The following is a 14949-nucleotide window of genomic DNA, read 5'->3' as shown; positions in this document are numbered from 1 at the left end:
CAGGTGTAAAGATTCAATTTTATTCCTCTTTTCCTGACCTGGAGGTCTAGTAATCACAAACGTATGAGAAAAAGAACTATATCTTGCTAAGTGTTATGGCGGACACATACATTGTATAGGAGATGTTAGATTTATCGCATGTACTGTTTCTTGTTAGTGTGCACATGTGTTTTTTCTGCTCCATTCCATCCATAACATTGACAAACTATTACAGAACTTATCAATTCCCAACATTTGCTGACACAGTTCCTCTGCAACTTGGTTAACCCAAACAGTTATGGCTAACTGTTCCAAAATTAGTTTGATTGTTGTACAAAGTCATTGTGTGTAATAACTAATCTCGCCGTGGTTTCAATCATTCTAAAATAACTGTTTCATTGAGAATTATTTTTTGCTCGTCAAGTTTCTTTTTTCATAGGTTTGTTTTATCTGTATCTATCAGTTCATGAGCTGATGTGAGCTCATGTGAGCTCATGAGTCGTCTACGTCCATTGGCAAACCATCTTTAGCTAGTGTGTTATGCCAAAGATAGATAGAAACACACCAGCTAAATATAATACAATGCTAAACTTTCTTCCAACACTTAGGTATTCACGGATCGAATTTTCGAATTTTCGACAACCACTGTCACCTTCTTCAGGATCAATAATGACCTTAATGAATACCTTAGTGTTGGAAGAAAGTTTAGCATTGTATTATGATTACTACCAACACAGATGAGCTTTCATTATAACCAGCTAAATATGGTTTGCCATGTACATGGACGTATAATAGGTTTCCAATCATGTTATTGAAAACAATTTCATCTAAGAAATATATATCACAGTTCATTCTTGCTTTCTACAGAAGTTGGGGATGCTCTACCAGAGGCAGGAGGGAAGAAGTACCAGCTGACAGTGGTTCAGGACCCGGCTTACCGACGGCTCATGAGCTCAGTGGACCTGGGCAGGGCACTGACTATCTTCAACGTGGAAAGGTTAGTCTTTGTTTTTATACAACTTCTATATAAAGAAGATAACGAGGTGTGCAGCCTAACCAGTGTGAACCCCTTGGACAGAGCCACTTGGAAGCGCGATGTGAAGACTAGCCGACTGCTGCCCACCCCTGTGTCAGGGACCCCATCAGCAGTATAATTCTAATAATGGATACTACTACTACTACTACTACTACTACTACTGCTACTACTCTACACCTTTAAAAGGGCCATCAAGCATTTGTTGATGTACCATGATGTATTGTGGTTAGAGTTGTTGACTAAGAGTAAGAGTATCTGAGGGTTTTCATAAGAGTGTGCCTGTCCTTGGTGCTGATACTACGGCTTCTGTTAAACACATTTTGGAGTCTGCATTTTTATAACAGGGATTCCCCTGTAGCTCAACTTGTAGCAGTATTACAGTTGAGCTCCTGGTTCAAATTAGTTGCGGTAACTGGGAGACGCTGGTTTGAATGCTGGGAAGGGCATCTCGGTTGGGGCTGCACTCGTCTTTCAGAAGGGAGATAAATTGGGGGTCCCATGTTCGAGGAGGTGCCCCTCCCTGTGAAAATATACCCTGCTAACGGACTTGCTGCCGGCGTGCCACTAGGCACTACAAGGTGAACAACGTTTTTGATAACACAAAATGCATTCAACACCGTAATGGCCAATAAGCTTCAAGTTGCATTGTCATTGATCTGACAGCAAATATTGTCATAAAAAGTGGATGGATGTTTTTACAGATGGCATGATGCCCATTGTATGATTGCTATACAGATATATTATACCAATGCCTGCACCTTTGACATTATCCCAGATATATCAGATGATTTTGTTCCAATGCTGGGATATGAGTTGGTAGGATTTGGAAGAGAATGATGAATTCAATCAGGTTACAGTAATGGTACATCAGGATTTGAATCTAACTGCCTGGGCCCATTGCCCCCACTTTGACGGAGGTTGGTCCAACTACGGGTCTTGCAGGAAGTCTCCTTGGCTAGATGATAGGAGAAGGGTCTGACTTCTTTTGAAATACCCTTAGGATATTTCAAGGACAATATTACCCTAGAATTACGATTCAGGTCTTTTTGAAACACTGAAACTACCTTGTGCTGTCCTATCATTTCTGGAGCTATAGATTGATCCTGTCCTTGGTACTGAATCACTTGTGGAATGAGCTGTACATTAAGATGCATCTATTTCTTAGAATATCATCCTGTCCTTGGTACTGAACTACACTTGGGTAGTATTATTGATGATGATATGCAATATCTGATGACTTAAGTTCTAGTTGACATATAGTGCTGTTCTGTCATCTATTGAGCTTCAGGTTAAGATTGTTGAAAAATTTATTTTTTAGAGTAACACCCTGTCCTTTGTTCTAAATCACTCAAGCAACAGATTGACATGCTGGTGAAATATCTTTTTTTCTTCAGAACTTCATCCTGTCCTTTGCAATGAACTGAACTTGGCTAGTATTAGTAATCATGATGATATAAAATATATGATAACTTTGGTTTTAGTTGATATGTAGCACTGGTTTGTCATCACAGGAGCCATAGATTAAGACATTTATTTCAGAATTTCGGAAGTTTGTCTTGTCCTTAGTATTGAACTGCACTCTGCTAGTAATCATCATATGTACATAACTTCAGTTTAATTTCACAATTGTCAGCAAGTTTTGCCAGTTTGATAGCTCAGTTGTTGGCAGTACTATGCTGCATGTGTTGATGAAATTCTTGAGCTCTTCACAGCTTCAGTTTCACCATTCAAGTTGAACTGCAAAAATTGGAAACCCGGTAATGATTATATATAGATGATAACTTCAGATTAAGTTGACAATTGTCAGCAAGTTTTACCAGTTTGATAGCTCACTTGTGGGCAATACTATGCTACATGTGTTGATGAAATTCCAGAACACTTTGCAGCTTGAGTTTCATCATTCCCCGTGCACGAATCTGTTATCTAGAGTTCCTGACAAGCACTTTCATCTGCGACTGTTCCTTTTAAGAAGTCAAAGTGAAGGAGCCATGCATTATGTATCAGTGGGAAATTTGGCTTCTTGAAATCCGTGGTCACGCATTCTATCTTAGGCTGAAGAGGTTGAGTGCTAGTATTAGTAGTTCAGAGAACTTGCACTTACATGTACACGCAGAAAACGTGGCATTTTTAAAATGTTCACAGCCATATGGCAGCGTGTGTACCAGTCCTATGAAATTTGAATTTTCATGGTTCTGAAACTTACCTATTTTTAACAACCTTAAGGAATTGATTGGTTGCATTAGATGTTTCATTTTTCAAGGTACATGTAGCTAAGAAAAAAGCCCTTAGATTTCCTACCCTATGTTTGTTTGCAGCGTTCACAAATTTTAAGAAAAGACACAAATTATTAACTAGTGGAAATCGTAATTCCTAGATCTGTGACTTTAGAAGCTCTAGACATTACAGGTTTTTGTCCTTTCTATATTGCAACCATGACTAGAATTACACTTTTTCATAATATTTAGGATCTCCAGAGGATGCTATCCATATAATTTTTCCAGCATCTGTTTGGCTTTTCACGAATCATCTCCTGCATCTGTTTAGCTTCACTTGTACCATACCGCATTTTGCCTGACCTACATGTATGTACACGGTAGACTGGGATTACTTAATGCACACAGCAGATGGCTTTTAGCATCTGCCTCCCTGGGTGGAGCTTAGAGTGGATTTATTTTGAGCTGCTTAAGATGAATCTGTCTCGGGCCACAGATGAACAACTTTGAATGGCAGCTGGTGATTTAGATTATAGTAGGTAGTAGTGACCTCTAGATTTTCTTGCACCAAGCATATTAAGAACAACATATTTAGGAATCGTCGATATTTGATTATTTTGTTTTACGTTTTGTTTCCTTTCATGTTAATTTCAAATTTGCAGAAGAGAGTTTTGCCAGAAATAGAACAAATTAACCAGTCATTATAGAAAGTAGAAGCAGCTAGATAGCTAAATGTATCTTACTGATAGCATATGACTTTGTATGGAGGTATTCAACAATTTGTGTGTGTGTGTGTGCTCTTCCATTGTTACATATATCACTGTGATTTTGTTTGAATAAAGGTCAATAAACAAAACAAAAAAAGAGCAAGTTGGTACAACTTGGCAGTAGTGGACTTAAAAAACAATTAATTTTCTTTTTTTCGTGCATTTAGATATGTTTTTGGTCTGTCCAAAGGTTGTCAGCAGTCAAGTCAATGTGGCTTTGTTTAAGCTCCCCTGACTAATTTGAAGTTCAGAAAAGAAAAGCAAACATGCCCCTGCTACTTTTGAACCTGTGACCTGATGTCAGGATTTATATGGATATTTCGGACAATGAGAAATAGATGGGCGAGGATTTCTATTGATCGTGAATAAAGAATCCCCACGGACAGTTAACAAGCAAAAAAGCAATTTCTCCATCATGAATGAAGCATTACTGAAGATCATAAACCTAGTTTGAAACGACCGGCCCATTCTGTCGGACAGGGTAGCAGTTTTTCATGAATGAGTAGTGGTTCTGTTGGACAGGATATTCATAACATGTGTACATAGGGCGTAGGGAAAAAATGCTGTGTTTCTGGTTATGGTTCTGGAAAAAATTGGTTAGGTTGGTAGGGATTCTCTTTTCTTTTCTTTTTTTCTTTTCTTTTCAAAGTGATCCAACAAGCACCTCACCTCACCTCACCTAGTCCCATCCTCATCTTGAGGGTCGGGGACCATGATGAAAACACAGGAAATTTGTTGACATTTTTCGGCTGACGGAACATTTTAATTGCACCTACCCCCCAACCCTGAGATTCCCTCCCCCAGAGATAATAGCTCATGTTAATATAGCCTTTAATAACAGGAAGCTGAATAATTTAGGAGGTCAGGACTCAGGTCAGTGTCAGGGGTGGCTTGGTGGGATGTGTATGAACCAAAAACAGGCAAAGATTAGAGGTCCTGGCTTGAAATACCACCTGTATATGCAGGTTAATGTAGGTTAAATTTTTGAGGTGTTTCTGGGGTCTACCTGTTTTTGAAGCATAGAAAGGCCATACTATCTTGATTCTATGGATGATATCCTTTGCACACCCTGAAACTGCTGATGATAATAACATGCGAGAAGAAAAGAAATTGAAAGATGGGCAATGAAAAGCCTAACTTTTGAAATCTAAGTGATCAGAAATATTGAAAAATAATTGAATGTACAGAGTATGGCTGCCTCCATCTTGAAATTTTTTCCATCCCATTCTTTGTTTGGGAGCCGATGTTGTTGATATTTGGTGTTTATTTCAAGATAATACATTTTCATTACTTTCATGTAGTGAAATTGAGATTTTTGGACAAAGGGGGTGAAATATTTGTCCATCCCGAGAACCAAATTTCTGTCCTGTTACAAAGGAACGGGTCTTGGAGACAGCCCTGTACAGAGTATGGGATAACAAGCAATAAACCTTCCATTCTTATTCTTTCAGGTAGTAGGTTTTCTTGTTTCAGAATATTCAACATATCTGCTCATTTTGCATTATTTTATCATTTATGTCAAAGACACAAGTCTACTTCTGAAGAATTCAAATTTCTTTTTTATCATTTTGTAAATTCTATCAAATTGTCGTGTCAGAGAGTTGTGCCCTTCTGAGTGCATTTGTTTTGTTGTAAACCTTGGCACGTAGTACAATCCATTGGCACTTGTGCCCTGCTTGTAGGCATTTGAATTATGTCTCGGTATTTTCTCTTATTTATCCCTTGAGTAGCATTAGGCTGCAAATTTACCGTAAAGTTTATTCTGCTAATGCGTGTAATGGATTAGACATGCCTGGTTAGTGATTCAAGGGCGTATGTTTGTTCTCCTTTGGTTTACACATTAGCATTTCTTGTAAATGTTTGGTGCCGCTACATTAAGGGAGGTTGTTGCCATCTATTACAATAAAGTGTAGCTGCTTGCCAAATAGTTGCCTTGAGTGCTCAATAATGTATGTGGCACAAAATGTGGTTTAAATCGTAAGATGAGATCTTTATATAGAATCCCTGTGTTATCAAGATGGCCTTGAATCTGAAAAACTTTTATGAGTGATTCTTATTCTGCCAACAAGATATAAATCAATGTTTTTGAATTATAAAAAGAACTAAATTAAATACATAGTAAGCTATTTGTTACTGTTTTAAAGATAGAAAACATCCTCCATTGATTACAGTAACTGATACATAGTGATAGGGGATTTTTTAAGCCCACTCGTATCTCTCTTGTGTAATTTTTATAATTTAGAGTTATAGTTGTGCCAGTACCTATGTACAAAAATTGTGACTCTTTTCATTTGGTACACATGCAGAAATGTAGAATGCAACCGATATCTGAATTTATATGTTCCATGCTGCAAAATACTGTCGAATTCTAACAAATTATTTCTCTTTTCCTCCCCCCAGGACAGATGCAGAGACGGAGAAGGAGAGGATACAGAAGTGCAGCGAGGCCTTCAGGAAACACCTGGAGAAGCTGAACGCAGAAGTGGCGAGAGACTTGCAGCATCACCTGAAGGCAGCAGTGGAGAATTGTGGGAAGGGTGTAGGCTACGAGCGACTGGACGCCCAGGGTCCGAAGTTAGGGCCTGTAACAAGGGAAAAGCCACTGATTACTGAGTAAGTTCAAACTTGATTGTTCCTGGCTTTCTTGTCTTTGATTTTGAGAAAAGGCGAAAGGGGAAGGTGTAAAGATGTTTTCACTACAAAGTATAACTTCTTTTGGCTTAGAATAGCCTATAGTGCCATCAGCGGGGTGCTTGCTTTGCATGTGATAGGTTGCAATTGATTCTTGACAAAGTTATACCAACTAGAATAGGCTTTAGAAATGGAACATGCTGTTTAGCACTTGGCACTTAGGAGAAAGAGATTAGTAGTTGAACACACACCACTACCATTTGATGTGGGAAGGAAATTTGACTTTTCAAAACCTTTTGTTAGGAAATTGCAGGTTTGTCAGACAAAGCATCATACCCACATTTGTTGTGTGTCTCCCTTGCAGGTATTTCATACATCCAAATGGCTACACATTGCAAGTTGCTGACCAAGTATGTCTTCTTTGCAGGTTCAAAATGTATTTCAGACTTCTGAACAGCCAAAGCTTGTCTCAAGTTTATCAATTCAAAGAACATTTACAAGTTGCTGACCCGGTGTTTTTCCCTCACAGATATTTCAGACTTCTGAACAGCCAGAGTGGCTCCTGGCAGGCTGACGAGAAGCTCATGAACAAGAAGGACGCCCGGCACATCCTGGCTCACAACGGCTGGGTCATGGGCGACGACCCCCTGCGGAACTTCGCCGAGGCCGGCTCTAACGTCTACCTGCGCCGGGAGCTACTGGCCTGGGGAGACAATGTGAAGCTGAGGTACGGGAAGCGGCCAGAGGACTGCCCGTTTCTATGGAAACACATGCTGGAGTACACCATGGCGACGGCACGGATCTTCCACGGTGTTCGCATCGACAACTGTCACAGCACTCCCATCAATGTGGCCGAGGTAGGACAATATACCATTTGTCCATTAATCAATCAGGTACATCTCTTGGATAGGACGTTAAATGGAGGTCCCATGTTTGAGGAGAGCCACACCTTGAGCACATTAAAGAACCTGGCACACGTATCAAAAAGATTAAAATGAATTTTCCTTTGATTGTTGACAATGTGCACTTGATGTCAAGTGTTAAGAGATGCCTTTGAACAAATCCAATCATGTATGGATAATGGCACATAGAGGTATTAGGCATTGATTCATAAAATAACAAATCTATGGGACCTGTCCCTGGTGCTGAACACACTATTCACAGTGCTAACTCTCAGTAGTCTCCTACATAACATGATTATAGATGGCAACGTAGCATCCAAATTGGTTTACCCAAATCTATTCGCATGAAAGATTGACACATGGAGTAATTAACAAGCAAACCACAGATAATGGAGTGAGATGGAGTAAGAGACTCGCCATGTAAAATGCAAAGGTCATACATAAGTAACAGTTTTGGAATATTGCCATACATACTACATACGTTACTAGTAGTTTGCATTTTTTTTCTTTCTTAAGTCTGAAGCACTTTTCGTAGGGTTAAAAAGACTGACCTTTAGAATAATCAGAAAGCTTTTGACATTCAGAAAATTAAACAGAAGCTATTTTCAAATGACTGCTGAAAACTTAAGCTGTAGAATTTCAAGATATCCATGGTATTGCAGGGCCCCTATCATATTCATATCCCTTTTACTGTATATTTCAAGTTGGGGAATCTACGACATTTCTTTGTTGTAATTTAGACAAAGATATATAGTATGATAGATGCATCACAATTGTATGTGTATAATTTATAGTTGAATAATGGGTAGTATTTGTACAGCAAGATAAGGACAGCTATAGAAACGGAGATGGGCACTTCCCCTATACACCGAAAGGTGTGGGAAGTATTCTAACTTAACTTATGAGGTGAGGAGTTATAACACTGTAGCTTGTTACCCGTCTAGTTCATGCTGGATGCAGCGCGACAAGTGAACCCTGACCTGTACGTCGTGGCTGAGCTCTTCACCGGGAAGGAGGACCTAGACAACGTGTTCGTGAACCGACTTGGAATCACGTCGCTTGTACGAGGTATGACTCCTTTATCTGTATCTGCATTTGTATTCCGTAAAGCAGGTGTCTCACTGCAGCTGCATTCAGCACGTTGGCGGCCTGACTGCAGCCTAAACTGGATTTGTGTTACCCTTGACTTAATAATCATGGGTTAAGTTAGTTAAAATCCTCCCACACCATAATTGATGTATAGGGCGGTGCCCATCCCCGTTTCATAGCCCTGGGCCACACTGTGGTGCAATCACTGCAGCAGGGGACTAGTCCACTGGCAGTGGAGTGTGTTTGACTTCCATACTGTTTCAGAAGTATGTACCATTTTTATAAAGTCTTTAGTATGACTCAATGCGCCTCTTGTCCAGAAGTGTCCTACCCGGGGCTTGAACCCAGGCCTTCTGGTCCAAGTAATTTGAACCAGATGTGGCAAGTACCAGAAGCGCAGACCACTACACCACAGGGACACTCCAATAATCATGGGAATATCATGCAAAACACACATTTGTCAAGTATGACTAAAAAGACAACAAAACACAAAGTGTGACAAGATTTGTTGTACATCGATGAAATTCATTGAGCGCTCTGTCAAAGGTTGTCAACGTGCCATGGATTCAGTGAGATACGCCCTTAGCCCTTTAATCTTAAGATAAGTCTTTTAATTCCTGTGGTTTTATTTTCAGTTTTGACTGTGACCTGTCTATCACAAATTCCAATGTATCAATACTGTACAACTAGAGAATTGTTTTCAGGATTTAAAACACTGCAAAAATCTCTTCTTCCCTTCCACTACAAAATTAAGTCCCTGCAAAAAATAAATGTATTTATATTAGCTATAACTACCCTTTGGTATGATACATAAACTTTCAGGCAAGCAGCAGCAAAGTATATGATTATAGTAGCTTCAGTACCCATAAAATATGCCAATAGCTATTGTTACATCTTTATAGGATTGGAAAACATCGACTTGTGATACAGATGCATGCTGCCATGGTCGATATTTTTGCCCTTTCGACACTTTTAGGCAGGTGATAGAGTGCAGAGACCTTTAGTTAACTGAGCGGTGATAGCGAGTGATTTGTCTTGCCTTGTTAGAATGGAGATACAGTCATAAAACCAGCAGGTTGCTGCCCAAAATGGGTTCACGAGACGATCATGCCCTCCGTGACAAGGTCGCCGTGGTATCAGGCTCATCTTTCCCAGTTAGGCCATGTTGATTTGACTATATGGATGACACCGGGTTCACGAGACGATCATACCCTCCGTGACAAGGCCACGTTGGTATCATGTTCATCTTTCCCAGTTAGGCCATGTTGATTTGACTATATGGATGACATCGGGTTCACGAGACGATCATACCCTCCGTGACAAAATCGCCGTGGTATTAGGCTCATCTTTCCCAGTTAGGCCATGTTGATTTGACTATATGGATGACACCGGGTTCACGAGACGATCATACCCTCCGTGACAAGGCCACGTTGGTATCATGTTCATCTTTCCCAGTTAGGCCATTTTGATTTGACTATATGGATGACATCAGCGCTCGCATCAATATAATGGTAATATCTTAATTTTTTAGAAATGAAAGTGAATGTAAGTTATACACTATGACAACATACAGAACCAATGATTTGTACTTAGAGTAATGTAGGCCATGTTGATTTGATTTTATGGATAACATAAAATAAAAGTGATGCAAGCTTGCGAATAGAAGAAAAGTTTGCCCCCCAAAAAAGTTGCATTCATTTATGAAATCTATGTGGTCAGAAAGGATTTACAAGACTGAAAACAAAGAATATTATGGTATATCGTGATATAGAATCATCATTTTCAAAACTTCCTCCTTGACTTTGGAGTTGATTTTGGCATTCTATGATTTAGTCTCCATTTTCTGAAATATCTTTTTGCAATATACAGTATGTATTTTCTCATTTAGTAACTGCTTTTTCGATTTACAGTATGTCTGAAAACTCCTTTTTTATGTGGAAACGGACAAAAATTGATTTGGGCGCGAATGACATCCATATAATCAAATCAACATGGCCTTAGGAAGAGAGCAATCATTCCCCCTGCCAGTAGAGTAGCACTAGTCTATTACTGTTGGCATTGATTTGTCTTCAATCTTTGACTGCGTAGATTTGATCTCCATTAAAGAGATATAGTTTGGCAGACACCACTTCAGTGTCTATTAGGCCACACCAATTTGATTTCTTGGTTAACAGATTTTTAAAAAAATGCTGAATTCCAAAATCAACAGGAAAACAGAATCTCAGAGGAAAGTCTGTACTTTGGTGCACACAGTTTCAGGGTGTGAACAGGGTCAGGTACAAGTTTTCACCCCAGTCTTCTGTTTTCATGATTTTTTTTTTGCTAAAATTTGAAAAAAAATCTGTTAAACAAGAAATTAAATTGATGTGGCCTTATAGGTAACTACCAAGCCAGAATGGGAACTATGCGGCTCCAGATGCATTACTGAGGGACGACTGCGGTGTGAAAGATGTCGGTTACAATGTAGCTTGAGGAATGAATCGACTCTACTTTATACTACAAAGCCAGAATGGGTTAGGCAGCATGCTACACAGGGCTATACCAATTGAAGTTGTTGGTTCTCGGATTTTTCAAAATAATCCCAAACTGAAACAGGAAAACGGAATCTGAGGGGAAAGTCTGTACCTTAGTTCACACAGTTACAGCAGGTGCATGTAGCCAAATGCAAGTTATCCTCCCAGCCCGCTGTTTTTATCTAACTGCTTTCTTGCTAGATTTTTACATTCATTTGGCATGTCCAACAAGTCACTCGCGCACTCGCTTGCTCACTCACTTGCTCTCTCACCCACTCTCACTCATTCACTCACTCACTCACCCACTCACTCACTCACTCACTCACTCACTCACTCACTCACTCACTCACTCACTCACAACCCCCCACCCACCCTCCCTCCCTCACTCACTCACCCACCCACCCACCCACTCTCACTCACTCACTCACTCACTCACTCACTCACTCACTCACTCACTCACTCACTATCCATTTTATTGTCTGATGTTCAACAGGGTTAGACGTGCTAATAGATAGATATCATAACTTGATGGCAGAATGCCAGGTGCCTCTGTCCTTTGTATAGATTGACTGAGGTCAATGTCCTAGGAAATAAATTGACCATTACCATAAAGAGATGTTGTTTGACAGACACTAGTACAGGATCTATGGTGACTTGGAAGCCAACACGTTGCTATATACGCTTGCAGCATGTGTGAAAGTTGCTGTGTCAAATGAAGTGAAAAGGACAAGTTCAGGAAAGAGCTCTATTTCCTGATTATAAGAGGGAAGATTGGGTCTCAGCATGAAATTGGATGCTTCGGAAGGAAAAAAATCAATGAATCCAGTGGAGATATTCACGGGTCTGACAAACGTGACAAAACGCAAAGACAACCGGGGTGAGGATTCAGTCAGTTAAATTGGGTTTCAAGGGCGGATCACGTACAGGCAGGGGTGTCCAAGTTGGGCACGTGTTCCTGCATTCAGGATGGACGGGGGCTGCAATGAAATCAATAGAAATGCCACACTTGGCTGGTCATGTGCTGCAGGATGGGACGCGAACTTGTTTCAGGGATTTGTACCTGATTAAAGGGGAATGTAGGGGAGACTTACAGTTATGGATGGCCTTTGTCTGTCAAAGATGATTTACGATTTACTTCATTCAAAGAGCTTCAAATGCATACTGTAAAATTAGCTCCTTACTTCATTTAATTACATTGTATATCATAGCTTAAAGTTTATGCTTCGCTTAAAGTTTATGATTTGTATCAGTGATCTTGTACCAAGCTTTATGACATATACATGTAGATGCAACGGTTACTCTGTTACTGTATATTATGAAGTGTGAAGTATGATTTATATTCTTCAGTTTGTTCAAGTAGTAACTGTTGAAATAAAGAAACAAACAAACAAACAAGCAAACAAATGAATCAACCAAGCAACTCTTGAAAGTGCCCTTGTACCCTTTGCAAAGGAACAATGTACTTTTTTATTATGTACCTAAAATACTGTTCTAGCAGATGATACGTTGTTAGAATACAATACATTAAGTTTTGCAAAAAGTGGTACTTTTTGTCCCTCCTCCACAGAGGCCATGAGTGCATTTGACTCGCATGAGGAGGGCAGGTTGGTGTACCGGTACGGCGGCGAGCCAGTCGGCGCATTCTTGAAACCAGCCACACGACCTCTGACCCCTGCGATTGCCCACGCCATGTTCCTTGACTTGACCCACGACAATCCATGTGCAATACAGGTACTGTACATGTGTAGAATTTCATCTGGCAAGTTTGGGTTCGATTGATCAAGAACTGCATGAAAAATTTGTAGCTGTCATACTTGAATGTGGAGATGGTACTGTACATTCCCCTATTTATCCTGATAGAGAATCCTGCAACTCTAAGTAGAAATACAAATATGATGAAATATAACATTACTACATGTATGTGTAGCCCATCCCATGGGGAGAAAGTCTAAAGCTACATGTATTTGTAAACTCTATTAATAACTGTTATTGCTACAGTACAACAAGTTTTTATCTAATAAAGCATTGGATTTTTTTCCTCGCAGAAACGTTCTGTGTACGACCCGTTGCCGAGTGCTGCTCTGGTTGCCATGGCGAGCTGTGCTATAGGGAGTACCCGTGGTTACGATGAGCTGGTGCCTCACCATGTAAGTTTTTTTCTTCAAATCCTTTTCTTTGAAATTCTTTTCTTTTATGTATTCTTTATTGTAATATTCCTCATTTCTTATGATGTTTTTTGTGCTGATGTCTCTGTGCTGATTGTCCATAGTTATAACAGTGCCCTTCATTGAATGAGCGTCTGGTTTTGGTCAGTTTGCTGTTTTGTTGTCATGCCAAGATGGGTAACCAGTTCAGGAATTGATATTTTCAAAAGTTTCAAAGATTTTTCCTTAGCTTTTACTCTTAGCCAGAGCTTGACCTATTTGGAAGAAGTGAAAATCTGTAAATCTGTATTTTTGGCCCTCCATAAAGTTTGATGTTAATGTTTTGTGCAACCTGTAGATTGTCAACTTTACTTTCAAATGACTTAACAATCTGACGAAACTATTCTCTGAGTTTTTTTATTTTCATCATAGCCAGGGCTTGATGGAAAATGATTAATGTGATTGTTATACGTTCATCCCTCTGTGAAGCTTGATGTTTGTCCAACCCACCTCCCTGATTGAAAGAGTAGGGATGACCCAGCGTGCCAGGTCGAATACACAAGCTGTGGAGAAGCTGCATTAAGCTAGTCTTGTAGCTGTAGAAAAAGCGTTCTTCATCCTCAGTCAGCGTTTGTCTGCTTTACCTTTGTCTTATCTTCCGTGTAGATCCATGTTGTGGAGGAGGGGCGATGTTACCCCGTTTGGGACGATGACTCCAAGAAGGATGACGTCCGATCCGTTAACAATCGCTCCGGTATCATCGCAGCGAAACGGGCACTCAACCAGCTGCACCAGCAGTTAGGCATGGCAGGCTTCAACCAGGTGAGAAGTACATAATAAACTACATGTACATTATCTCTTGTACGTTGATAAAGGTTAGACATCCAGGTAAAGAATACTAAGTCACAGTTCAAAATTTACTACTGGATAAATTACGGATATCAATTCCGGACGTTTCGAGTGACATCCATCACTCTTCTTCAGCGTCACTAATGAACTAGCAGAACTAATCATGGAGTTTGCTATATCTTAGCTTTGCATTTTGATATTGCCAGGGTTTTTTTTACTCGGTGCAGACATCAAATACGAGTGGACTAGCCCCCTACTGTAGTTGGGTGGCTCAAGGACATAGAAATAAAGATGGGCACTGCCCCTTTTATTCTGAAAAGTGTGGGAAAGATTTTTTCAACAGGCATCAGAACCTCCATTCAGCACCAAGGACAGGGCCAGCGTTGCTATGGTTTTTAAGGCAACTCTTGACGCAGATCCAACATATCTTAGATAGCCAATAGGTTCCTGATCAAAGGGCCCTGATAATTGCAAATTTGTAACATGCCTCTCATGGATATAAAGACCATATCATTTCATGTTGCAAAGTAATTCTATTAAATTAAAAAACGAGATTCGGAAGGCAGGGAAAAGCTTTTTTCTGATATCACCTGTTGAGACTCAAATATATACAACAATGTAAAAAGAGATTAATCCGTGAATAGTTTCAACAGGTTGATACGTCACTGAATAAAAAGACTCTTTTACACAACCAAGTGATTTATTCAACCAATGTTTTGTAAAAGAGATTAATGTTGGACATGGGGCATGCGAACAATTTCAAGGAAACACTGTCTCATTAATGAGAGTAGGGTCGGATATTTGCCTTGGAATATTCATCATTAGA

At 39.8% G+C, this 14949-nt stretch overlaps 1 protein-coding gene across 4 annotated transcripts in view; it reads left to right on the top strand.

Annotated features, from left to right (window-relative positions):
• The window catches only part of LOC136445357 (glycogen debranching enzyme-like), a 55666-nt gene that overhangs the window by 21090 nt on the left and 19627 nt on the right, over positions 1 to 14949 (top strand). For all 4 annotated transcript variants that reach the window (XM_066443325.1, XM_066443326.1, XM_066443322.1 and 1 more), the window contains 7 exons: positions 847 to 976; positions 6396 to 6608; positions 7156 to 7483; positions 8473 to 8596; positions 12698 to 12861; positions 13176 to 13277; positions 13941 to 14096. In XM_066443325.1, the coding sequence (XP_066299422.1) occupies positions 847 to 976; positions 6396 to 6608; positions 7156 to 7483; positions 8473 to 8596; positions 12698 to 12861; positions 13176 to 13277; positions 13941 to 14096 (1217 nt within the window). The remainder of the gene's footprint in view (positions 1 to 846; positions 977 to 6395; positions 6609 to 7155; positions 7484 to 8472; positions 8597 to 12697; positions 12862 to 13175; positions 13278 to 13940; positions 14097 to 14949) is intronic.

Source organism: Branchiostoma lanceolatum, chromosome 11 (assembly GCF_035083965.1).
Source record: "Branchiostoma lanceolatum isolate klBraLanc5 chromosome 11, klBraLanc5.hap2, whole genome shotgun sequence".
Lineage (NCBI taxonomy): Eukaryota > Metazoa > Chordata > Leptocardii > Amphioxiformes > Branchiostomatidae > Branchiostoma > Branchiostoma lanceolatum.
This window is presented reverse-complemented; position numbering and strand designations above follow the sequence as displayed.